Genomic DNA, 27564 nt, shown 5'->3' with positions numbered 1-27564 from the left:
TCTCATCACAGATCCACTCATAACACACAATTAAATTCAAGTCAACAAAAACAACAACGAATGATATTCTTCTCATTCAATTAAAGTATTTCAGCAATGAGGCACTTTTCGCCTCGATTTTAGGAACTTTGGACCACTTATACTTGCTATACGGATAGGGGGGCTTTTTATCTATTGTTACCTTTTCACCTACCGACTATGTTTCCCAACTAGTTGTTGGATTGTGCCGCTTGCATCTTGTATTGAGCTGTACATTTTTCTTAGAATCCTAGTAGACGAGGTTTCCTGCAGGCACTATGGGTCTATCATATCTATATGATAAGTGCATACACCTTGCAACAGGCAAGTATTATAAGGGATATATATCACCATTTTTCTATAAACACTTATTTAACTCCTATACACATTCGACTCTAAGGCTCAGTTAAAACGGCAGTCATGTAGCGGAGAGCTAGTCGCCTCCTATCAAAATATCGGTAAAATTTATTGGGTGTGATCTCCTGTATCGTATGCATTTTGTCTGCACTCAACAGTAAATATCGAATGTCCTTTGGGCTTCAGTGGCATAATTGTGTTTGATTTGAACAGTTGATGGACTGTTGTTCATCATATGCGTGGTTAAATCAATTTAGAGCTTCCGTTCACAGAGGTAGTCACGTAGTTACTATGTAGGTATTCTATAGGAGGCCATACATACATCCCTCTCACTCAGTTTCCGCCGGTGCTGTTGTCAATCGTGTGTTGTTTTTCTCGGTTTTTTACAAACGCATGGTACGCCGCAAGTTCCTTCGCTTCCTTTTTCTCATTGCGCTCTTTGAATCTCAGCCTGATAAAAAAAAAAAAAAAAAAACAACGGGAAAGTAAGAAGAAGGTAACAAAACAGAGCCTTTGCTAACATAGGGGAAAGAGCTATAACAGATCTCTGGTAACCTTAAGCTTTACTAGTCAAAAAAACAAACGACAGAAAATTTTCAAAGTACATAGGTCTAAAAATCTTTACCTATTGCTAATAATTCGCGTGACGATTTCGTGGGTTGTGACCGACGAACCGCTTTCCACCTGCAATTGGTATCATAAAACACTTCAGTCATGGATCTGCCTAGTCGACGTTTAGATATGGTGGAGTTGCCATCTGTACGACAGCCTCGATTATCTCACCGAAGAAAACCTTTTCAGAAATTTGCCTATTCGAAAATAAAAATACCTTAGTTAGCTTTGCTGCAATAGGACTTTTCGATTTTATATTATGGCTCCTTTTTGCAGCCTGGTGCTCGTTAGTCTATTACGTATATGTGAATGCTAACCTGTACGAACTTTCCCTGTTTTCTGGGCTCTTCGTACGGATCGCGCCCATCGACGTCCGCCATAATATTCGTCGTACCATGAACGACTACCGACACCTGAAACGTTTAGCATCGTTTCTCACTCTTGCGGAATATGAAAAAAAAAAACAGGAATTCACCTATAATTGAACCGATGCATCAAGACAAACTTACTCAATATCGTGCAAGTCAAAATTTTTCATGTAAGACCGATCTGTCTCTCTGGTAATTAGCTTTCTATGAATTTTAAATAAAGCACCAATCTGAGGAAGCATATTACTAGTTATCAATACGCAGGTTTTGCCATTCGAAGCATCATGCATTGAAAGATATATTACGTTCGAGGACGTGTATGCGCATCAGTTACCCGAAAATGTTCCATGAGGTCTTTTGAGACGTAATAAGGTGCACCAATCACAACTTCGTTAACAAATTTGCAGGCAAGCACCGACAGAACACGCTCATGAAGGTTCATTATAGGGTAGTTATATCCCTTGTACCTGAAAATGTTCCGAATAGCATTTGTTTTTTAATAGATAACACCTAATGCGAATGGGTACCATAGCTTGTTTCTTTCTTGCAACAAGCTTCTGCGCGAATGCGACAACGACAACATAGGTAAGCCTACCACGACGCGTTCTACTGAATTAAGTACTCCCTGCCCCGATTAGGAATAAAGCCATTGCAATGAATAACACAAGGATGCATAATTCAAATAAATCTTTCGAGTGCAACGTAGATTATAGCACTAAGACAATTTCACTAAAATTTCCCATCTTCCACTAGAGAGGAATCCCGCGATGACGTTCCAGGCAAGATCAAGACACTGAAGGCTGATACCTCAGTAAAAATGAGACTTTCTTGACAAAGCATCTTTTCATCTGAGGTTTTCTTACAAGCACATCGTGCCGATCGTATCTATTTTGAACATTCAGTTGTCATTTACCAGACGAAGAACCATGTACCATAAATCTATTAGTAGCACTAAATCTAACCTGTTAACAATAGGATCTGTGTGCAGACCAACAATGAGGTAATCGCCTAGCTTTTTAGCTCGTTCTAAAAATTCAACGTAGCCGACATGAAAGAGATCGAAGGCGCCCGCTGTGTAGACGATTTTATCCGTCGGCTGTAAAGTAAAACGTTACGAACCAATTTAAAGTAAATAGCTCAGAACACTCCGGTGGTCTACGTTTGACTCACGAGTTATATACTGAAATATTTTGCAGAATTGACGCTTAATGCATTTATTCGTGTCTGTTTGGCAAAAAATTTCAATAACAGAGTAGTGCAACTAGTAAACAAATGCTTATTTCTAGCGAAGACGTGCCCAAATATAGTCTGAACTCTCTTGTTCACAGTTAACTGAAAAAAACAACCCGTGTAGGAGGCCGATATACAACCTTTAGAAAGCATTAAGGATTTTAATAACAAACCTTTGGTTCTTTTCCTTCCGAAAACTGAATGATCTTCTGAGTAGTAGGTAAAAACTGTGATATTCCTGTCCACGGGCTGTGGGTTGACGAATCCTAGATAGAAAGTTTTAGAAAAAAAATCTATATTCAAATCCATACTACACAGACCTATTTCAGTGTTGCATTCCCACTTCTGAAAGAAATACACGAGTGTGAAGGAAGTATAGCGTTAAGTTCGTGGAACCCATATTCAAGTAGATTTATGATAATTACACGTTTAACACACTTACAAATAGTATTTACGCTTTAAAAACCAGGGTAAACCTCTTAGATCGAAATGGCTATCACACAACACAAAGTATCAAGTCGATCAGAAAGTACCTATATTGTTAGCGTACTTGTTAACGTAATTACTGTTAAGTTCTGCGAGAAACTAACTTCCCTTGTTAAAGCTTTGTTTGCTTTCGGTTGTCTTGCTCCACTGTCTAGACAGCAGACGGTTTTTCGTTGAATGAAGGGGATATCCATAAAGGTGATCTAATCAAAAGACAGTTTTCTCTCTCTTCTCGAGCTTCTTGTTCTTCATGCCATACTGCGTGAATTCGATGAGGCAAGTTCTGGGCTATAATAAGAAGGGTGCTGAAGAGTTTGTTGTGAATGTGTTCCCTCTTCTACGTCGCCGAAGACACGCGAGGTCTGGTGTTGTCGTGCAATAAGATCTACTTGTGTCTCCTTCTGCCTGTGCAGGGCAAAATCAAGTTCATAACTCAGTTGGACGGCTTGAGTCGAGTTACTGTTTGCGTTCTGCGTTTATATAGAAGGGTAGCCACTTGAAATCTTCGAAAGTGTCGACATGCTGACGTATCAGAAATATATCCTGCTGAAAAATTCTTCTTCTTTCATTTTTTTATTGCATGAATAATAATATCCATACTTATGTTTAAGTAGTTGGCAATAGTACCTTCACCGACTTGACGCTAGACCCACCCGCCTTTAAAATTCTTCTTGCCTTTAAAATTTTGCTGCCTTATAGATTGACGATAGCGCATCAGTTAACACACAGATGAACGAAGATTCTTGAGATAACTGAGCCAATGGTTCACGCAAAAAAACCTGTACTTCATCGTCATCCTCTTCACGTCTCGTGGCCGTCCGAGGCATGCTCTGGGGTTCAAAATAAACATTTTTGCCTTTAAAATGTTTTCGGCAAACAATGGCAAAAAGTACTATGACACTTGGTGCCCGCACCAAATTCAAACATTGCAATAGAAGCAGCACAGAAGAAGGGTGCCAAGTTCCAAACCGAACTGATTACTGGAATCTGTTGTTTAGAAGGTGCAGAGATCACGCGCTGCCCGAGAAGTTGCAGACCTATCCATAAGAGGAGAGTTCTCTTGAACAACCATTTTCTCTCTGGTAACACCCAAAATATCCCTCCACAAAGACTGGAACCGAAATTACTAGCTATATTTGCCGGTAACGAGAAACGGGTTAATGAATATCAAACTTGAAAGCGCCTCACGTATTTCCTGTTCGACTTGCCCCTGCTGTTTGAAAACCTGCGTATTGTTACTTCTATTATTATTATTATTATTAGTATTGCTTTGAGCTTCTAGCAACAAAAGACCGACTTTAAGAACGGAAAGGAAAAGTCCACGGAGATTGATGGCGATTCCTTCTATATCGACACGAGGAGAATGAGCGAATGGAAAGGTACGAGTCATCAAAACCCGGTACTCGATCGAATTTTTCTTTGCCGAACATGCGGTCCACTAGAGATTATTGCTGTTATCCCATGACAGGAGCACATACTCCAGATGCGGTGGCAGTTGTGATAAATAGTATGCCGCTCGTTACGCTTTGGCATCATTTTTAAATCGCTCAATTTAAAGTTTTTATTTATATCATGCGAAGTATTTTAATGGTCCTATGTTCACCTTGACTTCACCATATTGTGTTGTTCGGCTGTATATATGAAGTGTTACTGCTACCAACAATTTGATTTTCAACTTATTACTTCCGTAACATGTCTGTGTGCATGATATACCATAATAATTAATCAACATTTTGTACTTAATCTGTAGTTTTTCTGTAGTTCGTGTAGGCTTAATCGAAAAATGACAATGTTTCACGCTGTTTAGCTAAAAACTGGAAATGTTAACAATCACCGGGGTGTTTATACAGCTTTTTTTTTGCACATATGCTCAATAAATAAACCTCACTCTAGGCCTACTTTTGCTAGGCCCTAAGGAAGCATGAGGAATATGGAAACAGGGCTACGCTCCAAAGGCTAAACTACTAAAAACTTAACTAAAGCTCTACAATGCAGCCTATGGCTACCCATTAGAAGCAGATCACTATTATATCATTCTGCCGTGTGCATTTCGGTGCAAACTTTCTCATTTTGATGGGTGACCCTAACACGCGTGCTACATTCATTAAAGTGTTTCTAGCCCAGAAATGTTTTATTGAAAAACATCTATTAAAATCTTCATGGCTAAACGTTCCCCAGTGGTAAATTGATCAACTCAAAGCGAGATTTCTTATGGGGGAAATCCTGTTGCGTCCTAATGTATGACCTCATAAGAAAACGAATCTTGGACGACATTTCAAAAATGCAACAGCGCGAATTTATACAAAGCTGATGGGCAGTTGGACATACCGCTTCAAAGAAAGATTACAAATTCAAGGGACACTATTACTTACATGTGAGGGCGTGCTGGCCTTCTCGTCCTGTGTGTTGTTTCGTGAAGTTGGTATTTCCACAAACTGAAACCGTGCGGGACGATAACATCAACGTGCTCATTCATTCAAGAACTATTCGCCTGATATCACATGCACCTTAATTTCAAATCCTTAGACTTGGAATCCCTGTGATACTGGAAATGTACACACCTATCATCAAGTCTGGCTTCTATTTGGGGGAAGAGAAAAGACGCTTATGTTGATTAAAGCGTCATCAAAAGCTTCTTCGTATATCTTTTCCCTACACCACGTCCCCTCACCTTCCAACCTATCCCTTCTTATTGGTTCCAATACCTCTACTAAAAACCGCGTTCAATTCTGGGTGTGCACGGGTGGGGTGTTAGCCCACCTAAATTCAGCCCCACCAAAACTCCGTAACGTAGAATTTATATTTCGTACAACTGTTTTGATTGATACAGCGCTCTACGAATACGCCGCCGACGTCAACGCTCAAAACTTTATACTCAAATAGCGAAAACTAGCAACAGAGTGGACGGTTTATTTACACACACTTCGTTTCTTGAACCCGAAAGGCTAGTTTTGAATTAGGCAATTATGAAACAGGCACAAGGTTTATTTTTATTCTACGTCCACATCGACTGTTCTTTCAACTGTTTCAAAATAATAAATTTTAGAGAATTTTCACTTTGTTATATATAGATGCCTTCAAGAAGTCCGAATCAGCAGGTGATTAGAGAGGTGTTAAACTTTATGGAAGTCTAGCTAGCCATTGTTTTGTTGTGCAATTTTTGTTATTTTCATTTTTCGTAAATACTTCTCCTCCCAAGAACTATATGCAATTTAAATAAAAAAAAAAGTTAAACCTCGATTAAAATCATGAAGGGCGGATATATTGTTGGGTAAAGATTATGCTTCTATAGAAAAATCTATCCAGATTTTCGCTTGTTGTTCGGTTTATGCGTGTTTCTCTACAAATACCTGTTGGAAGAGTAACACAATATTGTTCAGAGGGAAAATATTGATATCACCAAATTTCGTTGAATCTCTAAGGGGTCGCTAAGCCTTTCGCACGATTGCCGTTTAATTCATAATAATAATAATAATAAGATATCTATTAATTATTAAGCAGGTTACTTCCATCTAACGCCACTTCGTTGGCATCTGTTTTGTAGCACCTGTTAAAGAAAATTCAGGGAAATATATCAGAGGGTACTTATTAACTAGGCTTATACCTAACTGTTATCTAGAGTAAATAAAGCGCAAAAGGAATAAATCAGTTTACTTACGATGAAAAAAAGCTCAGCGAACTTTGCGAACCTGTTCTGCTGGCAACATTTCTGTTTACATAACCTAAAATCGAACTACGGTAAAACAGCACCGATAACTTTAAAGTATTTGTAAATTTAAGAAATCCTGAAAAATTCTTGAGTTGAGCCTAGCAGCGTAGACGTAGAAATTTTAAGCAGTATTAATAAGAAAAATATGTACAAACATCCCAACAGCATCCCTTCGATAGAATTATTTAATGATAACGTGCTTAACTTCATCGAGTGTTTTTGTTCATGCATTTACGCTAGCTTCGTACTAACCTAGTAAGCGATTGAATAGCTACACGACCATGCCTTTTAAAAGATTTCTCTCACATTCCCTCTGCATGCATCGATTGCACGATACATAGAACATGCGCACGCGCATTGTGTAATGGTGCAGAGGAACTAATATATTCACCAATTGTCTACTCTGTGCTTTTATAAATAGGTCTAAAACAAACGGTTCACACACACACACGAGAGACGATCAAAGGAGAAACATAATAGAAATGATTCGGCCGACAGGAACCGCAAATATTAGTAATATTTTAGCTTACTGCCTTTATACGAACAGATCGGGGTACGCCTGATGTAACACCTTCTCATGCTATAGGAATGTTACATTCTGTAAATGCTGTGACTAGATGAGATCGGTTTCGCTAACTCATGAAAATGCGCACACCGTGCCTTCAAAATTAAACCTAACGCTGTAATATTGTAGTCTCTATCAGGACCAGTACGTCAGATGGCGGACCTCGGAAGGACATGCTGATCAGTAAGCAGGACACGAACGAAGGGGACCTGACATGATATCTAGAGCTAAGTGCAACGATTATAAGGGCAAGAGTGTTTTATCAGCTTAAAGATACCTTTTCAATAGGCGAACGTGTGACGAGCTCTTCAGACAAGACTAGTTCGAGAACGGTACAACGATTTTTGACCAGTTTAGCTAAAATGCTATTGCTCATATTGAACCAACCGCAGCAGCTTAGCGCAGCAGTAAAAACGGAATGAACGAATTTTTGGTGACGTCGGTGCACTGTTGGCGAATTCGGTGGAAGCACAAATAACAACGTATTAACGAAATGTTGAAGTGATCAGCGAGCTAGGCCAGTTGTTCATTCGCTTGGCCCATATCGTGGTTGAGGATTTATATGATAAGGGCATGTACACTGCCTATGTAGGCCAAAAACTCTTACCCTCAAACAGATAGCAGAGGAACGTAAAAACTGCAGCTCGGCGCAGCGTGTAAAGATAATACGCCAAGTTCCAAACAAGTCGAGAAAATTATTACGTCTTTGTTTCCAAAACGTTCGGCGTTGGCCTACTAAAAAAATACTGAATACCTGTGTAACAGAAACAATAACAATTTTACTCCATTATGCAGAACCTTTAAACACGCTAGTGGGGCATCTCAAATACCTTAGTAGAATTTATCTAGTTTTTATTAGCCGGACAATTTTTGCAAGCAGCATAACTGCTTAGGTAACCCTATATGCATACCTAACAAGTGTCCTCAGCTGGGACCGTCGATGAGCAGAGAGAACTTGCAGCTCTACCATAACCGATAAGTTGTATATACGAATACTGAACATTCGAATTTATTGTGTAGAACGACAGCGACACAAAGCTATGGTACATTGCCAATCATATTTATGAAAATATGTTGTCATATTGTGTGTTAAAGGCCAATGCACACTACTGAAGTCTTTACATGTTCAAACTGCTCCTTCTCCGTTCAGTTACATTAAAAAAACTTACCTTACTTAAAAAACTTAGGTTAAACTAATAGGACGAGATGTCGTTAATGGCCGAACTACACTGGCGGGGGTAGGGCGATAATTTCCAGATCTATTACTGCCGCCGGCAGCGCTCACCAACGTCCTCAGTCTTTGTACAGTCGGCCGATTGGAAATTTTTTTTAAAGGGGGCTCCTCAATCTTACGTGTCGACTGGTGTTCTGCGAGTAGGTAAGGCCTTTTGATTTTCTATCCCCTGGATCTTACGAAAAGGTTCTGTATGACACCGACCAGTGTAAGGATAGGAGCGTCGTTTTTCAATGCTAAGAGACGAAAGGCTACCTACACGTGAAAAATAATTCTCTAAATTTGTATTAACAAAAACGACCAAACTCGCTGGTGTAAAGTGAACGTCGAAGATTCTCGCGAGCATTTACGCGAAACGACGCTTATTGCTTAACCTTAGTTCGCGGGCAATTTGAAAAACGCGCCAATTTTACGCTTAGTTAACCCTACAGCTTGCGCGTTTCATTCCTAGTAAATGAAACCGATACTAATTCTACTGTCTACAGATAGTATTTGCTTGCTAGTTTTTTACGTACTGCTTAATTTTATCAGCACGAACGACTTATTTAACAGACCCTATTTCTATATTTCGTAGAGACAGCATATAAATGGGAGGGTTCCGACAGACTTGCTTTACAAATGTTTGCTTAGAAGAAGAAAGGATATGTACGAGCTTGGCTGATGAGCTCATTTAAACGATCCTAACATTAGCCAAAAATGTCCATTACCAAGAAAGTCAACTATCGAAAACAAAGGCTTGAAGTAACATTAAAAAAAAGCAGTTTCGAAGGAATCATGACCGTTCAGTTTAGATTTCTCCCTCATTTACATATACGGAACATTCAAGTATCGAGGTATTCCTCACACAACAGATTTAAATCCTTAAACTGGGTAAAGTTCACCTCTTGAGACCCCCTAAGATGCTTCCAGGAGAATTTAATCTTTAATATTATCTAATGTAGCCCATAAATCCTCGATCTGTCCATTAGCATTTGGATTCACACTTAGCGAATCACATGCAGAATTCTATTGAAAATGCCACAGGAACTCTAGCCCCGCAAGTCATTTATTACAAACCCTTTATATATATATATATATCATGGTATCAATGTATCTGAGAGCTCATTACATCAATCTGTGTTGGAGAACGAATACTTTTTAATAGATGTTATCAGTATACTAAAAACTGCATTGTCCCAATCTTTCTGCTACAAAGACAAATGTTCCTAGAGCGAATTATTCTAAGATCTAAGAGCATTCCACATAAAAAAAGCGTTTAGGTTTGGCCTGTATGGAATGAAAATCAGCTTAATCTGTTTTATTCTAGCCTAGCAGTCCTTTAATAGGTATGCACTCTTTAATGTCTTTCGATTAAATACAATTATTGCACGACCTTAGATTCGAAATTAAGATGTTTCCTACCTTCGATATATTTCCTGCATGTTCTTTGTCAACTCCATATTCTCTTGGTCCCAGATTATGATGTTGTTTAGTCATCAATAACATTCGGCCAACGAGGTCTGTAGTGGAAACACCCGCTGTCCGACGACACTCACGATAACGCCCAGCCTGCTTTACGAAACGATATGTATCCTGACCAGACGCGTCCATCGTAAGATCATCTAAGGGGACACAAATTTACATTAGTTCCTTGTAGCAAAGGCAGTTTTTCTAATTTAGAGTTCATTTACTATGCAATACTATGCAATAATGGGTGTGCGTCTAACTTCGAATTTTTACTGAAGGACCGTCGCCTGTAAACAGAACCTCAGAGAGACTACGACGTCAGTTGCCAATTGAAAAGACAAATTCGTCATACCAAGACTATACCGGTTATTGAAGAAGCAGAATCGGGTTCTTTTAGTACACAGCTGAAGGTTCACAACAGAACATACTATGAAGTTTGTACAGGAGTCAAAATACATTTTCGACAGTCCTGGCATCTTCTGCCTACCCCAGAGACTAAATTTCGCACAACAGAAATTACATCTGCTTGGATTATTTACAGATCCTATACCATCGAAATCCCTTTTAGGCCAAAAAAAATCAAGTGTGCATAAAAACATCAACCTTAGGAACTATTGCTGGCTTGCTTACGATTCAGAACGTGTATTCATTACAGGCAAAATCTACCTTTCAGACAGTACACATATGTGACGTCCAGCCACGAAGACCTCACGCCTCCACATTTTCTCCAAAAGACAGAAAAACAAAATATACTCGCTTATTCTCGCTAGTAACACTCTTGATAGTATCAAAAAGACAATCTAGGGGTCTTAGAACTTGCATGTAGGTGATTTTTAGATGTAGGCGAAAGGACGTTGCATTGAATAGGTGTGTCTGTAAAGGACATCTCCGTCGAAAAATGTAAGCGGATTTATTATCTGTTTTAATTTATATACAAGATATAAATATAAACCAATCATGCCCAGGAGTCAATTTAGACGCACTACTCTGAAACTAGGTACGCGCTTATGTAGTGAATGATGTAATTTGCATTCTTCACCATAACAACCCTATAAAAACGAGCTGAATAAAAATAAAACGCATTTGAAAACTAAATTTAGAAACTACAAATCTAATATATATAAAATACCTACCACAACATTTAAAGCGCTGTACTATTCACTACAAGGACTCCTTGTTGAAGTGGCGACTCAACGTTTAAGAGGCAAAAAAAGTATGTACGACTTTGCGATAGACCTTTCCTGTAGTTCAAACTCTGGCATTTTATACTCTTACTTATGGAACTTTTTATCTACACCAATAGGCGAACAGACAGGGTTGTTTCGAATATACTTATTTAAAGAATCCAATAATAATCCTCAAATGGACTAGAAAACTAACCTCCATGCACGCAAAAGTCTGCCTGATATTTGTCCAGTGTTTCAACTGACGTAATATACGGTGCGCCTTCGACGACCTCATCCACCCATTTGATAGCTCGCACCATTTTATAACGTTCCTGCTCCGTAAATACGGGTGGACCCTTATGAGCGATGATCTCCTCTGTAGACAAATAATCGTATTTAGCGTTAACTTTGTATAAAAGGTGCATGTCAAACCTTGCTATAGCGAAGCAACCCTAACGAATTTAACTGGGCTTCCTATCCTAATGTGGAATTCGCCAATCTTCTCATTAACTGTTTTTTGACTTCAAATCAATTATTTTCCACATAGTTGCTCATATTGGCACTACGGAAGGTCATCACCGTGATATTCTTCACCGGCTCCCAGGCCTCTGTTTCAGCATGTCAATAATCGGCCATATCACAATACAAGCAGCATCATAGGGGCCTAAACGCTACCTCTGTAGTATCAACCAGCCTTTATTTCATACTGACTGTAAATACAGTTTTCTGTATCAGGTTTATTGTACTGGGGAGCGAACCTTCTTGTCTGACAGCCTTAAGCGAAGCAGGTATCCTAAATATTAAACACAAGTGGTCCTGATCTATTTGGTAAAACCTTCGCACAGAATGCCGATACATCAAAGAACGGATTTCCTACAGAAATACTTGAGCAAGGGATGCGCTTAATACGCAGCCTTACTCTAATAATAATAGTAAGCCTATTATTACTAAATATGATTTTTTGTTCAAATTCTGGAAGTATGTAATGCGTCCTGTGGACTACTTTAAATTGATAGAACGCCGCTGTAACATTTATTTCAAAGGGGCACTTTACTCAATATGTGGCGGGATTGTGTAAACCACTGTCTGTGGCCCTGGATTATTAGTTTTAAAAGAGCGTTAGTTTATAAGCAAACCAATTTTCCGACAAATATGGTAGCAAAACTATTTCGGACTCTTGCAAAAATCAGACTGTGTATATCCTTCAAAACTCTTTGTATTATTAGGCCTGATTGATGATCGTTTTAGGGCAGATCCATAGAGCTAGCTCGTATCTGAAAAAAATCCTACTTGAGTTGTTATTATTAATTTAACGGCTGTATCAAAATAGTGCTGTAGCAAAAACCACTTTTTCATTGATAAAAAAAATATTTATTTTTTTTTTATCAATGAAAAATTAGGTTAGCCTATATTCTTGTTATTGTAAACACGATGGACACGTCGATAACGTTTTGCATGTCAGTAAAAATTAGCGTATAGGCATATACACTAGAATTTTTTCCTGTATATAAAAACGACACACAACGCCTGCATATTACCCTGGCATGAAATAACTGTATTACATTAAAATTTCTCGCAAACGTTGTAACAACGAGTTGTGTTAAGAACTCTATATAACGATCCTATTTACGAGCGGCGGAAACGTTCTATTGGAGAGCAGTTCTATGATATACATTAGATGCCGCAGTAAAACTCAGTAAATAAACTGGAAGTAACGGAAAAATCCCAACGCTTGCTGATTATGCAGGCCCGCTGCCGTACTTTTCAATTTTTTCGTCCGTTCTATTCAAGCGGTCTCTTTATTCGAGTATAAATAGATTGTCGCTTAAATCGAGCTATAGTCAGTCTGTTGGACCTGTGTTACACAATAGCTGGCGAAAGGAAAAACACATTATGAAAATTATATCCTTTACCACTAGAAGCGAAATTGTTGAGTGGCAGCGTGGATAGCTCCATAGGCCGAGACCGACAAGGGCAGAGTTACCGGCCTACTCAGAGTACACATTTACTATATTCGTAGTGGTGTTTACTCGTTCAAAGATTACTCGATCTTTCCTCTTGAAGAAAGATAGCGTGCTTGTGCTTGCGTTATGGCTAATATTAGATAAAATCTTTCCAAAAGTGACGGACCCGGGACGCTCGTTTCAAACTTCTATTAATTCAGGTCCACCAAGCAATTCGCGTTAACAATTTACATCAGTAGAATGTAATTGGTATTGTTACGTAGTATACTTAGTCAAAGAGATGGAAATCACCTCCCAGTAGAATGAAAAAGACAAACGACGATCTCATGCAAAAATAACTTACTACGTTAACTATTATGTCGGACTAGAAAAAATAAGTAATAATAGCATCTCTTTTAAAGTGATAACGAATAAAAAAGAAACCAAAAGCTTCAAGTCGCACCCCAACAGTGAGAACATAGATACCATTTCAATTATGGAACGTTAACGGAGAATATGCGTTATGTCTCTCTATATCACAACCTAATACATCGTCAGTTCCACTTTTTCGGATCGAAAAATTGATAAAATTTATGAGTAACTTGCATCCGCTTAACTTGAGCACGAAACACCTTTTTCGTAGGCAGATAATGGTCGTTTTGAAGGGACGACCGAACAAACGTCACTGGTATTTTCATTCATGAGCGTCAACGACAACGAAACTCTGGTGGAAGACAACGACGCAGCGAAATTTATAACGAATAAAAGAAAATACGTCTGAGTTGTGGGTGAGTGCGGAAGCGGAAAATCTGTGCAAAAACATTCGATCATTCGGGTGATGGCCACAGGGTGGGCAGGTGCATCACTGTGAACTGCACTAGATGAATAGATAGATGTATACAATAGATGGTAAGAGATAGCAAAATTAACCGGTGGCAATCGCTCGATATTCGATGGCGCCTGGCGGCTAGACGAGCCAGTTAAAGACGGATGAAAAGAAAAGACGTATAAAAGAAGGGACATTGAGGGGGCAGAGGGGAAAGAAATAGAGGACGACAAAGATATGATGATAATGATGCTGCTGATCGTTATACTCCTGAATAGAAGTGCTTCCTGTTACTCTTGTGCGATAGCCTTGATGACCCTTGAGAAATCTTTCCTCCCAAATCACTCATTTAGACGGCAATATCGGTTAGAAGGAATTGCCTGTTATGACGACAGACAAATCGTACTCAAGTGTAGTCTTCTATTGGCTCGAGTGTTGATGGTACTACGAAACTACCACACAAACCATTCCGAAACACTTCCGAAAACAAGGAACTCAAAACAGCAGACGAAAGAAGTCAACTTCACTGCAACATGTTTTTACTACAACTCAACAGAAGAATAGGACTTTTTAATACTGAAAAAGGCTTACAATAGCATAAAATCACTTTAGATCGCACCTATGTAACACCTACCGTCTGTGTGTACGCCGACAATAAGGTAATCCCCCATCGCTTTTGCCTGCCGCAATTGATTCGCATGTCCAAAATGTACCATGTCGTAGCTGTAAAGTTAAGGAAAACGACGACAATAACAAAGTTTGCAAAATTTCTCTTTATCACACGGCACGCAAATACGCAAAGTCGTACCAGTCTGCAAATGGCTCCATCTTTTGGTCGCGAGTGCTACGTTCAGACGGTAAAAATACGCAATCAAGTAGGGAGCACAAATAATTAACCTTATTGACCAACATTCAGTTATTTTCGGAAGCAGTTCTAACATATCAGTTAACCGAATAACTGCTGTTCTGATCCTTTCTATGATGACCCATGACCATTTGTCATGTAACACTCAGGACAAAACTTTGAGACAAAATAGTGAGCAACCCAGTATCTGATTTTTCCATCTTCTGTGAATCCTTTTCCGTCTATCAGACTTTGCACTGATCTAACCGAATGAACTAACTGGTTACCTGAAGAAGCCGCTTCAAATAAACATAGTCTAAATAAATTTCCCTATAAAACAATTTATATGAAAGATGGTTTTTGCACCGTAAAACTTTGGTAGAGAAGAATGTTGTCATGCAGAAAAATCTTAACTTCTTAAAATACCCTTTCTCTTCAACTGAAATGTTCAGTTTAATTAGTTTATGTTTATAAAATAAGGCGGAGCGATTTCTTCATGCTTACAAAGCTCGAAACAAAGCGCTATCGGCCAAACGTGCAGATACATTTTCGTATCAAAAATATCTAGCTTTGCTTAAGATTCTTGATTCTGATTGTTCGGGGGCAAGCCAGGATGCTTCGCGCCAGAGATTCTTGTAAAAAATAAATTTGCAATTTAAAAGTAAACGTGGCACACAATGGTCCAATCGACGCCTATAGTGTCACCATTAAAACTATATGAGTAGGAAAAAACGGCTCAAACGCATCAGAACGCGTAAAGCGATCAATCCGAAGGCAAAAGACGGACCAAAATTTCGGTCTATCGATCTATCGGACTATCTATCGTATCGACTACCCAGGGTATTTAAAGAATAATCATTTGTCTACTTACTCCGTAACTAAATACAAAACAAACCTACGCATCATTTATAGGGCGTCCCGTAAGCTGGTATCGATAAAAGCTATATACTCTATAGCTTGGGATTATTTTCCAAATAAACTATTTGAATGTAATTTTTATCATCGAGCTTCGTTTAAACTTTTGGTTTCCCTCTTTCACCCAAATAAGCATTTATTAAATGCTCATCTCATTTTTGGACCAGAACATAAAACACATAGCTGCTGGGAGCGAGGCGGTTACGAATAGACCTTTTCGACCAAAATGGACTGAACACATGTCACCCACTACGCAGGGCCAACCATACGGTATGTTTATAAAAAGCTTGCATCTTCAATGGTTGAAGATGTCTTTAAATAGTTCTCTTTTGACTATATAAATTTTAATCTAAAAAAGATAAAGCTCGTGGAAACAATACAACTTAAAACCTGGTAGTTCACTTGGAGTTCCTCTAACTACGGTCTTATCCGGAAAATTATGACTTCCAGTAATTCTCTGGGAGATGAGCAATTCCATGCACGAAAATTCACTCCTAATACATGGCAATGCATTTTTGTAAAAAATGAATAATAGTAGAAATTCTAAAATCTACATTTTGATTGCCAACTTCATTTAAATGATTGAACGTTTATATTCCGTAATACTTACCAGCCATCACACCAAACCCGAACAGGTCGCTTTGGCTCCTGACTTTTTATTTGTTCTTTGTTCAACATGTTTCGCCGTTATTCCAGTCAATGTTGGCTCTCCCGGTTTGAGACTGAAAAGCAAATAGAAGACGTGCAGATTAAAGCACGATCGTCGTACCGATATCTACATCTATCTAAAGTACCCCTAATGACACACTGAATTAATACTGGCCAGTATAGAAAATACCCCTTATCATCTCCAGTTCAGCGAACAGACCGTCTAAGAGGAACCAAAACGTGAATTAGGAGTATTTAATTTGTTGGGCACGAAGACAGATAAAAAAATACTCATAACTACTTTAAATAAGTTACCAGAAATAATCTAATTAACTACTGAATGAATACCACTAATGAATAACTGAGATTGCAATTTTGTTGAACGGGCACTTCGCAACATTTAGAAAGTTTGCCCTCATATATGTGGTAATACGTTTCGGCATGAAGCTATCACTGTGAAACACTGGGCGGTATCAATATTTAAACTATTTGACCCTGACATGTCATTCTGTGCCTATACCTTGCTGAGTTCATCTTTGTACTTACTCAGTCAACAAACATATATTATCTGTTAAGTGTTGCTGTTTGATTGATCAGAAAAAAAATGCGCCAATTGCAAAAAAAAGGTTACCGATGGAAATAGCCTGTTGACATCCACAAAAAAATATTTTCTTCAAAATGAAGAAACTCAGTTTTGCTACAGGCCCTCCCAGAACTTGTGAAATATCAACTTCTTATTGTAGCGCAAATTAATTTCAAGGGGTGAACAAAGTTAGGTGCTTACAGCTTTCAAAATTGGGTAACAAGCAAGACTTTTCAAATGCAATTGCCGCGGAAACTAAAACCATTACTACGATTCATTCGAGAGCTTGGGCCCCTGCGATGACTATGGAATCTCCGATATTATCACTGAGGGGCAACATCGTGATAGGCCGTCCGGACGAAATGAGATAACAGAGAAAACAACATACAACATACATCTCCTGCTCCGCCTACACCGAGCGCCTTCATTTTTTGACAGGCGTTTAAAACATGTCATACAGTGGTAATCATGAGCTGACAGTCAGTATGGAACGGTTTTTTTCTAGCGATTCCTCTACTTCATCTGCCTACGAGTAATCAGCGAAAGATCAGCTGTCTTCTATTCACTTTCATCGTACATATGCAGCTGCTCGTGAAGATAGCGGAGAAGCGTTCCTGGGCACGATGCCAGAAATGAATTGCTTTTTAATAAGCTCTTTTCGCACAACCCCTAAACAGTTTGACGTGGTGGCTTAAGGAAGAGTGTTAATTTCCTCTTTGTGTTATAGTTTACAGAGGGTTACAAGGGTCTGGTTACAAGCCAAAAGTACCCATTGGCAAATATTTAGATAAGGCCGCTTCGCTTAAGTGGCGTTTCGTCTAATACCGCAATCGAATGATACACATGAATCACTCGATCACTTTTAGATGTTTTCTTACTTTGCTATTGCCCGTTTATCGTAATTGCTAATATCATAAGTTGAGCCAGCCTTGTGTCATAAAGAGAGATTCGAGGCGTATTTTTTAAATGGCCTGAGTATCAGCCCCAAAGTTTCGCGTTGACACATCCCTATAAGGACGTCGCGTATGAATCTGCAGCAGTTGTGGAACCAGCCTTTTGAAGCCTGAGATTTTTCTTTGAGAAAAGATTAAGAAAATGCAAATTGTTGGAAGTTGGCTGTTCAAAAATGCAACGTAAGCGAGTAAAAAATTTGCTTATTTTCCAAATAACTACAAACTCTTATAATCACTTTAAGTCCTTCCTGTATTATTCCATTTGGAATGAACAAACCTTCCAATGATCATTTGCTGGGTGATCGCTATCAGAAAGCCGACACACTAACATTATTTTTGTTATTATAACACACATATATAATCTGTGGTTTGTATGAACGCATGTGCGTTAATCAACTTTCTATAGTCGTCACCGTTTAACGAAGGTCTGTGCTCATAGTTGACGAATCGAAATAGTAGGCCGAGGTAGTAGAGATGTATTAGATAACAATACACAATACGGGAAGACGGATTATAGATATCCCACTATAATTTTTATTTTATTAGAGATACATCGTTTGTTGCTATTGCAACTTTTGTGTATAGAAGCGTGGTTATTGGCACGCGCAACGTTAGAGAATATCGAGGGACAGTAAAACATCATCATAGGGATAACTAAGCACCTATATACTATTGAATAGCTCTTGTTACAGATCAACTCATTATCCAGTGGTGGTCACAATTCTACATCGGAGGCATAGACTACCGTTAAGAGAAAATATACGTAAAACTGAGAAGTTACTTAGCTGCGGCTACGAAAAAAGATGTTATTATTGAAACTTACCTATGGACACGTAGAGTACACAATCTATTTCAGCAGATAAGAATTCAGCGCACAGCCATGATCGCCTTTTCGATTGATCGTGTGTCCGTAAATAAAGGTTACCAACATTGCGCAGTGGTAAAATATAAAACGCTAAGTCTATCGACATCACTCAAGTATATCCATTGCGTAGAATATATGTCACAGAACACATCATTTAATCATAAATACCTATGATTAACAAGCACATCAACTATGCCGACAAGGATTTATTTTGTGAGCTCTCGTCAAACGTCGCCACGTAATTAGAATGGAACGAATATGTCTAAAGAAAATTATACTGTCCTCTGTCTACGGTATTTCTGAAGCTCGAATGTGAGTTGTTGCCAAACAGTGAAGCTGACTATTCAGGTCAATATTACCAACTAAAGCGTGATATAGGAACGCAAACTCACTAGTATTAATTGTTTCTATTCTGCGCACGATACAGATCAGCTGTTTTAAAGTAGCAGGTATTACAGGAGTACACGAGCGGACGCACTTCTAATAAGTAACAGCCAGCAGAAGACCGCGTGAACTCCAGCTGGACTCCGACGACGTCGTGTAAGCGTCGTTTTTTCTTTAAATCGAACACTGCTGGACGTGTTCCTTGATACCACGTGGCATTGCTTCAAAGTTCGTACAAGTACAATCGAGCTTGTTTCGAAAATATGCCTCCACCTAAAAGTGGAAAGGGTCGCTAATTGCTAGGAAAGAGGCGGAGTTCGCGCACGCGAGACGGCGATTGAGCGACCACCGAATGAGTAAAATCTAAATAAGACAGAGGAACCCAATTAGCGCATCTGCTTATCGGTTTTCCGCTGTTGATTGCATGAAGAACGCATGTCCGATTAAACATGTGGTAGTATTTTATAATGAACAGAGTTTCCAATTGATTCGTGTCCACGTAATGTTTGATTATTTTTTATCAACGTAGACTGATCCTTGGCCCGTCCGAATTGTTATCGATGATACGATTAGTGTCGATGGACCGCTCCAGTATAACTCTGTCGACATATCATTCCTATCAGGGTTGCTCCCTTCCTCTGCAAATTTTGGACATGAAAACTACAAGCCAACATTTACTCATCTATTGCTATTTGTATGGAAGAAACTGTCGTCAAAAGTGCTGCAGAAAAGTACTATGACAGATTGCGGCAAATTATTTGATTTTATAAATGTAATAGTGGTGCCGGACTTGAAACCTAGTGCACGTGGCATCTGAGTCCAATGCATAGTTTAAATTCTGGGAAAATGAGTTGGGATAGGTTTTTAGAAAAGTATATCCACTTATTATAATAGAATGTGGAAAAAAAAGCAAGAAGAAAAAAATAAAGGGCTATTTCAAACGAGGGAAGGAAAACTATCGCCACTCAAGCCAATAGGAGAAGATTAAAGTTGTGTTTGTTGGTAGAAGGATTAATTGACCCGTGATAGCCTAGCTGGAAACGTATTTGTCTGCTAATCTTAAGGACAAGCTGTAGTCTGGGTTTGAATGGCTCGAGACACCGAAAAGTTTGCAATACTCTTGTATATGTTAAGCAACGACCTAAAAAATGTGTTCACGTCATCATTAGTTATACCTCCATATAAAGAAGGGTCTCTAGTTTATTAATTAAGCCCTCTTTGGGTAACTATGCGCTAAAGAGTAGTTTATAGAGGAAGCTATGGCTCTTAACCCAGGTATGTAAGCGGCATCTGGCAATAACTCTACAGTCGCGTACGTAATTCAAATCGTAAATAACCTATCACGCCTAGCAGCACTAAACACCACAACTATTACAACCCTATTACGCTCAAGGGTCGTGCTCGGATTTTTATTAATAACCTATAGGAACCTCTACTACAAGATGGCATTTTTCATTGTACTGTCTTATTGTCCACCCATTTATTGTCCTTCTAGGACACGATTTCCTTGGTAAATGTTCGACGTCTAGTGGTAAGAGTCCGCGTAGAATGCTTCAAAAAAAACAGAATCTTTTCTTCTCCTAGCTTTCTTCTTGGACTGAGGTGCAGAGATGTGCATTTGTGGGTGTGCATCTGACAAAATTAGGGTAATCGACGCTAATCCTTTGCTTTTTCTTAAATGGTAGAAGTACTTTACAGTGGAATCTCTTCAACATAACGGTGAAGTAAAAAAGGTCTTACCATCATATGTATTGTACATATTAAACTGAGGCTAGTAGAATTATAAAATAGGTACGAATGTTGGCTTTTACACTCAAATTAGGTTATTTACGGCAAACTGAACGAAGGTGAGGTAATGAAACCTCACAGCAGGATTGTTTTTTACGACACACCTTCTGCCTAATATCTGATCTCGAAATTAGGTTAGTTGTATCTAGTCAAACATGTATTACTTTAAAAATATACCTTTGGATTTATATATAAGACAACTTATCTTTAATAGACCTGACGCTACACGGAACAGTTAATCGAGTTCGGTTGGGCATCAGTATTTACTGGGGTTCACATAATACTACCAACAACATTTCATCCTGCATCTTCCGGCTTCGTTAATCATAGTACGACAAACTTTTATGCATTGTACCGTATAAGTGCTTTTTGGTATAAATCAGCTTTTTTTAAACGCCCACGAAGGCCTCTAAATTGAAATGCAGAGTCTCTGTATTACCCTAAGTTTTATGGCTGATTCTGGGCATTCATTGGAGCGAGAGCTAGGAATCGCGGAAATGGAATTTTAGTAACGCGATTTCAAAACCCAATGGGTTGAACAGTGTATAAGGTAAACATTTCCCAGAAAGACAACAACGAGAAGCAAACGAGGAACCATTACTTCAAAGCTTTGAAACGAAATTTCCTATAGTGAGTCATTTAGAAGCTCTTTTAAAATAGCCTTTAGTATGTTGTTTACGAAATAAGTGGAAAAGACAAAATAAAATATGAAATTAGAATACAGGTTACATCAACAAAAAAAAAAAACTAATCTTATATAATTTTTGAAGAATGATGACCATCAAATGAATGGCTAAGAAATTAGTCAAAGCCACACTTTCGCAAAATAAATAATAAATATAATAAATAATAGAAGGCTTTAATGTGTACACTTCTCAGAAAACTCGTAGGATCCGGGCAGTCTGCTCAGTGAACATGATCCCCCCTTCGCTCGGACTATAAGAGGTATCATTGGAGGACGGCAGATTGCAAAATTTAGCCGCCATTATTATTCTAACGCTAACGAAAAGACCAACCAGGTGATAACATACCAGGTCATTGAATCGTTTTACTTGGGTATTTAACGCGAGCTGCCCCATTGTCCTAGGAAAAAATGCACAAGGCTAAAAGTCGGCCAAAATATATATCCATAAAACTAAAAAAAAACTATCACCAGCACTTGCTGGAGCAACATGAACGGCGCGAGCGATGCTTCAGCCAAGGAGTGGGCCTCCCGAACCATCCCTCTACTTAACCTTAAGGCTTCTAAACTATCTTTTGTTAATAGGAGTCCAGAGTCCACCGTATTTTGTCAGCCCAAGACGACCCTCTTATGGCTTTTTTGATTCAAGCGTGCTTCAATTGCAAAACTTTGTATATACTATATATGTAATAAGTTAGATTAAAAGTAACGTCCGCATTTCTAAGCTGTTCGCTTCCGTCTGTTTGTTTTTATCATTCGAGGACGATTGCCTCTTTTAATGTAACTTCGTTTTGTGCTTGCTCGAACTTTAGCTTTAGCTCACGTTCCGGAGCACCGTAGTGGAAAAAGATCACCATTATTCGACACTTTTCGGAAATCAAAAGGCTATCAAAGCAGGTGAAAGACGTTTTAGCGCGAGGACTGCGCGAAAAGAGGGCAACAATCTCATAACTAGCTAATAATTGAACAACATTGAGTAACTACAAGTTATATGGGCTGGTGTAAATAAGATTTTTATTTTATTATTTCATAATAATAATAATAATAATAATAATCGTATATTTAACATGTTTGCAGTTTTTGTTGTGCTGATTTCGTCTTGTGGTCTACACACGATGGTGGCGCAGCTTCTTTTCCCCTCTGTACGGCAGTAATCATCAATTTTATCAGTCGTTTAATTTTTTTCTCTATCATATAATTAATTCTATCGGTTGCGTATATATATTTTCCATTTCTCTAACACAATCGTCAGCGCACGACGAAAGGGCAGGTTTTCAGCTATTCCAACTCAGAAAATTTCAAATGAAGCTGCAGTGAAAACGCACCAGGACTAAACCCTAAAAACCACTGAGGAATTGGTGAAGAATAATATTAATAAGATGGATATCGATGTATTCTCCTGTGAACTCATCGTGTAGCTGATTCCCATTAGTATTACCATATTCATAAAGTCGTCACTTCAGTGACGCAAGCTTTTATGTTTTTTCGACAATTTATGTAAGCATGGTTTTCGAATGAAGATATACGACAGTGAACCATATATGTGTGATAATTATGTTTGCGACGTAACTGCGTCGCGTAAATAATTTTCTCGTCTCGGGTTTTCTCCGTTGTAGAAACTTCAAAATTATCGTGCGTGTATATATATAATATAATATAGTAACGCGTAACACCTAGTAATAGCACTAATTAATATTGTCGTACGGTGCCCGTCAATATATCGGCGTTTTTACATTTCAATCAGATAATTTGATATCCCATCACTAATTATTGATTCATTGTCTTACTGTTACGTAAAATAACATAGAAAAAAAGGCCGCATTCATCACTAATGTGCGCTAATTCCTATTAAAGTGCATGGGTGTTATTCTAGCACAACACGCAACGAAAAGTGTAGCAACAATCGGCAAAGTTCTACGAGTAGCAGTTGTTGTTGTTGCATAGGGGGCATATTGCGCTTGGCATTTTACTTATGGTTATCCAAGCAAATGCCTTCCGTGGGTTAGTTGATCTACAGAACGCCTAACTGGCAGTGTTATTTAATTTTAAACAACTTTATGGAGATAACTTCGATCGACCAAATGACAGGAAAGCTAGGAATCTAGTGGAGCTTCACTGCTGCGCTACATTGAGCACAATTATTGCTTAAATATATTCTAAGTAGAGGAAAGTTACCGGCAAAAAATCGAATGTTTGCAGACTGATCAGTGTACGACGGTGTTCTTCACCGGCTGTCAAATAGACCGAAGCTCCGTTCGTTCGTATCGAACAATTGAATATTTAGTTTGATTTTCCTCGAGTTCACGAGCTTCTCGGCTCAAACCCGATAAAATTGCAATTCACTAACAACCAATGGTTGAATTAATGCTATGGAGGACCAGACTAGCACATTTCTACTACCAACGACATACTCTAATACAAGAATCATACTGTTATTTTCGATGGTTCATTTCCTTGTCAAAATTATACGGTGTATTTATTTAAGGTCACCATTCATAGTTAGGAAGTAGTTCATTGTATCTATAAATTCACTTAGCTAAATACGTGCTTATTGGTCACCTTTTGCTGATAGAAAATCCGAAATGGAACGGCCGATTTTGGTTTCAGGTACCAATGATTTTGCCCCAAACTACCAATCTTTTGCGCAACGCTTGTTTTTTTTTTTCATTCACCACTTGCCATTTTCATAGAAGCTGTCCAGCGCGTGCACTTCGTGACACGCTGTCCTTAACCGAAAAGGACTATTAACTTTTCTTGATTCATGCTGAACACCATATGTGCAATGAAATTCGAAATGTATGTGTGTGTTTGTCGTTCATATATATATATACACATATATAATATATATATATATATGTATATATATATATATTGCATGGACACTTCTGGCTTTAGACTGTCTGCCTGCTTACTTTTTTACCTGAGTAGTTTCATTCATTGGCTAGCTCCGGGCTGGGCGTTTTGGGGTATCATCGATGGCGGATCGTACGGGGCAGTGCTAGTGGCGGACGGCGATACCCTCGTGACGGGGAAAAGGGGTGGCCCCCAAATAATGACAGTCTTATCTTCTCAGACTAAGGCCCACCCAGGCGTAGAAAAAATCAATCAAAACTGATTATTAAAAATTAAGGCAGAAGCATTTGGGCTGTTTGTTGTCGGGCGAATAGTAAACGGCACCCATACAGACGACGACGACGACAACTAGCGACACTCACGCGCTCCTTTTTGTGCGGCCCTGTGCCCTCCGTTGATTAATCAATCAAGCAAGCAACATGTAGCAATTCGTTTGTGTAGTATACAGTAGCAGTAGTAGTAGTAGTAGTAGTAGTAGTAGTAGTAGTAGTAGTAGTAGTAGTAGTAGTAGTAGTAGTAGTAGTAGTATATATATATATATATATATATATATATATATATCTATATATATTTATTCTCGTGACACAGAGCAAAAACAGTCTGTCCAATTTTACGTCGTTATCACATACTGCCACATTTCATGCCACAATATACTTATACTAATACTATTATTATTATAGTCGTCATTAACATTGTGCCCGCTATTGTTTGTTGTTTATTTTTTCCATTTATCATCATTATTACTGTTAAGGTAGGTAGAGCCAAGTGTCAAAGTCATTTTACAGCGCTTACGGCAACCAGCATATGGGAGCGACAGCAGTGACATGGTAACCGTAGTAGTGTTATTATATTGAGTGACAGTGGAAGTGGCTGTATATCGATCTGGCCATCTGGGTCCATGCTGTTTGTCGTCGAATTGAATGTTCAAAGTACAAAATAAACAAATTTACCACTGAAAATAACATACAATAGGGTTGCTGCCACTACTAGGATAAATGATGGCGACTTTTTGTTACCGTTGAGAAATGAGGGTTTTTTTCGCACTTTCGTGCGTTTTTAATTACCAATCATCATCGGTCATAATTGCTATAATCTTCACAGTTGCCATCCTCTCTCGCTGCTTCAGTTGCTGATAAGATGATGATGAGGTACCTCCTTGTCTCTTTTTGTCGTTCAACACTCCCTTTTTCCTTCCGTACTGTGCCTTGGTCAGGCAGAAAGGATTAATTTTACAGGGCCTACTTGTCTGCCACACGCTTAAGTGGCTGGCCTAGCCGTCAAATTAAAGCATCCATATTCATACATACGTATTACTACTCCCATAGTTGTGTCCCATTTATCTTTTTTTCGGGTATTTTTGCCTTGTTCTCACAACTTTGTCGTGTCCCACCATTATTACCAACCGCATCTGTGTTGTGGTTTAAGAAAGAACGCGTACCACCTTCGTTTTTTTGTTTCTAGCAGCAGCATCGTTAGAATGGTAGCATTGTAGCACGCGCACACACACACACACACACACACACACACACACACACAAAAAACTTCGGTGTAATTGACACGTTGGCTTACGTGTTGTTGTAGCCATCAGCAGGATTATCAGTAACGCTACTGTCGCCACCGTCATAAAAGTAGAATAAGACCCATTCTTGCCAGTGTATCTACCTCCTTTCATTTTCTTTGTGTTTTAATTGTCGTGTTCTGTCGTTTTTCTGCAAACTTGCACCTGTTCTTTGAACTTTCTGCGCCGCCTTCGAGTCCCAGATTGAAAAGGAAGCATTGGCGGTTTCGTTATATGATCATCGCTTCCGCTTTCCCTGTGTCCGTGCGTCCGGCTGTTGTACTGCTGTTCTCTACGACAACTGATTCAAGAGAAGGGGTTCACTATTTCGGCAACGCTGTTTCGCCTCTTGTTGTTGCGCTGATACCATGATGCCCAGTCGTTCATTTTAGCAATTTGTCTTCTCCAGATTCGGCCTCCTTTATCGAGTTCTACACTCAGCCAAATGATCTAAGCGGTTTCTTCTTTGGGCGTTTTGCTACTCTTCTTTTTGAAGAACGAGGCTGTGCTCAGGCCCCCGGACTTCTTTTTTTTCTTCTTCTCGCTTTTCGATGGAGAACTCACCTACGTACATATACATTTGATAGAAAGATTAGTACACCAGTTAGGTTTCAGCCCATCAAAGTTTAAAGAACGTTTCGCGTCGACTGCTGTTTTTTAGACAAACCAAGACAAGCGCGTAATAAGTACCGGAATTTAAAGGTTATACTCAATGTTATCAAGTATGTTTCGTCTTTCCCGAATATTGAAAAACATCTACACTTAGTTATCTTTGGAGGAACGCAAGTTGACAGACAACCGTCGATAAGGCAAACAAAGTAAATCTACCCTGAATACGTAATCGATAATATTATAAGATGTACGTATTATTGCAATTTGTATGCCAGTACAGGCTAGTTCGCGCAACGAACACAGGGTGCTTCAACAGGTATTTTGTTGGTAGTTTAGTGCGGTGTTTTTAATTAGTTTCGCATGCATGTACTCACCGATTCGCTAACCTCTTTGCTTGAGAGTGATTTTGATTCATCTCCACTTTTTTCGTTTTCCTTGTCCTGATCCTTTCCGCCTGTATCGATCGCAGCAGGAACCAGACATTGTCGCAGGGATCAGAAAAGGTGGCAACCAAATTCAATCATTAATTAAATGTTACGTGTTTACCCAAGCCCGGCCGTTGTAACGATGAAATATGTCGAAAGAGCACAATTCCCTAACACTGCATATTTCGAAATAATTCGTTGTAGGTTCAGTTGTAAACAATGTGTGCGTGGGTATACGAATTTGATTTACACCCAGCTATAGGTTGCATCATATCTTTCGGTTAATTGTCGATCCGTTTATATAATCATCGGTAAATCAGCCTTGTATCAGTATCTATTATTTTTGATGCTACCAGGTTAATATTGTTGCCGCTATTTAATGCGCAACAAACTATCTACGTTTACTTAATTACAGAGGAGAAAGGAAAATGGCAAGCATAAACATAACAAAATACCAATGGAGGATCATCGACAGTAACTAGGTTAACTTCAGC

At 38.8% G+C, this 27564-nt stretch overlaps 2 protein-coding genes across 11 annotated transcripts in view; both read right to left on the bottom strand.

The window, feature by feature from the left end:
* Positions 1-441: 441 nt before the first annotated feature.
* On the bottom strand, positions 442-19388 carry Pect (phosphoethanolamine cytidylyltransferase). Of its 7 annotated transcripts, XM_022835551.2 has the most exons (13): positions 19161-19388; positions 18727-18791; positions 16330-16441; positions 14595-14683; positions 11406-11567; positions 9981-10180; positions 5444-5506; positions 2759-2851; positions 2318-2451; positions 1690-1822; positions 1305-1400; positions 1001-1059; positions 442-826 (listed from the first exon to the last, which is right to left on the bottom strand). In XM_022835551.2, exons 3-13 carry the CDS (start codon positions 16395-16397, stop codon positions 709-711), a joined length of 1215 nt encoding a protein of 404 aa, XP_022691286.1. In that variant the 5' UTR covers positions 16398-16441; positions 18727-18791; positions 19161-19388; the 3' UTR covers positions 442-708. The 7 variants fall into 7 exon arrangements, with proteins under 7 accessions (XP_022691286.1, XP_022691287.1, XP_022691290.1 ...); XM_022835552.2 differs by lacking the exon at positions 18727-18791; XM_022835555.2 differs by lacking the exon at positions 5444-5506 and having other exon boundaries at positions 19161-19386.
* Positions 19389-22609: 3221 nt separating this feature from the next.
* hts (adducin 1-like protein hts) overlaps positions 22610-27564 on the bottom strand; it is a 33224-nt gene continuing 28269 nt past the window's right edge. For all 4 annotated transcript variants that reach the window (XM_022835534.2, XM_022835535.2, XM_022835536.2 and 1 more), the window contains 2 exons: positions 27020-27099; positions 22610-26597 (listed from right to left, as the gene is read on the bottom strand). In XM_022835534.2, coding sequence (XP_022691269.1) covers positions 26484-26597; positions 27020-27099 — 194 coding nt within the window. In that variant the 3' untranslated portion in view covers positions 22610-26483. The remainder of the gene's footprint in view (positions 26598-27019; positions 27100-27564) is intronic.

Source organism: Varroa jacobsoni, unplaced genomic scaffold, assembly GCF_002532875.2.
Source record: "Varroa jacobsoni isolate VJ856 unplaced genomic scaffold, vjacob_1.0 scaffold_595, whole genome shotgun sequence".
Classification (NCBI taxonomy): domain Eukaryota; kingdom Metazoa; phylum Arthropoda; class Arachnida; order Mesostigmata; family Varroidae; genus Varroa; species Varroa jacobsoni.
This window is presented reverse-complemented; position numbering and strand designations above follow the sequence as displayed.

What these genes read in the sequence shown, in the direction of transcription:
- Pect (XM_022835551.2), bottom strand. Translation starts at nt 16,397, where the DNA reads ATGTTGAACAAAGAACAAATAAAAAGTCAGGAGCCAAAGCGACCTGTT. An exon ending in CGGGTTTGGTGTGATGGCTG is followed by an intron (nt 14,684 to 16,329) that starts GTAAGTATTACG and finishes TTAACTTTACAG; the next exon opens with CTACGACATGGTACATTTTG. An exon ending in TGTCGGCGTACACACAGACG is followed by an intron (nt 11,568 to 14,594) that starts GTAGGTGTTACA and finishes ATTTGTCTACAG; the next exon opens with AGGAGATCATCGCTCATAAG.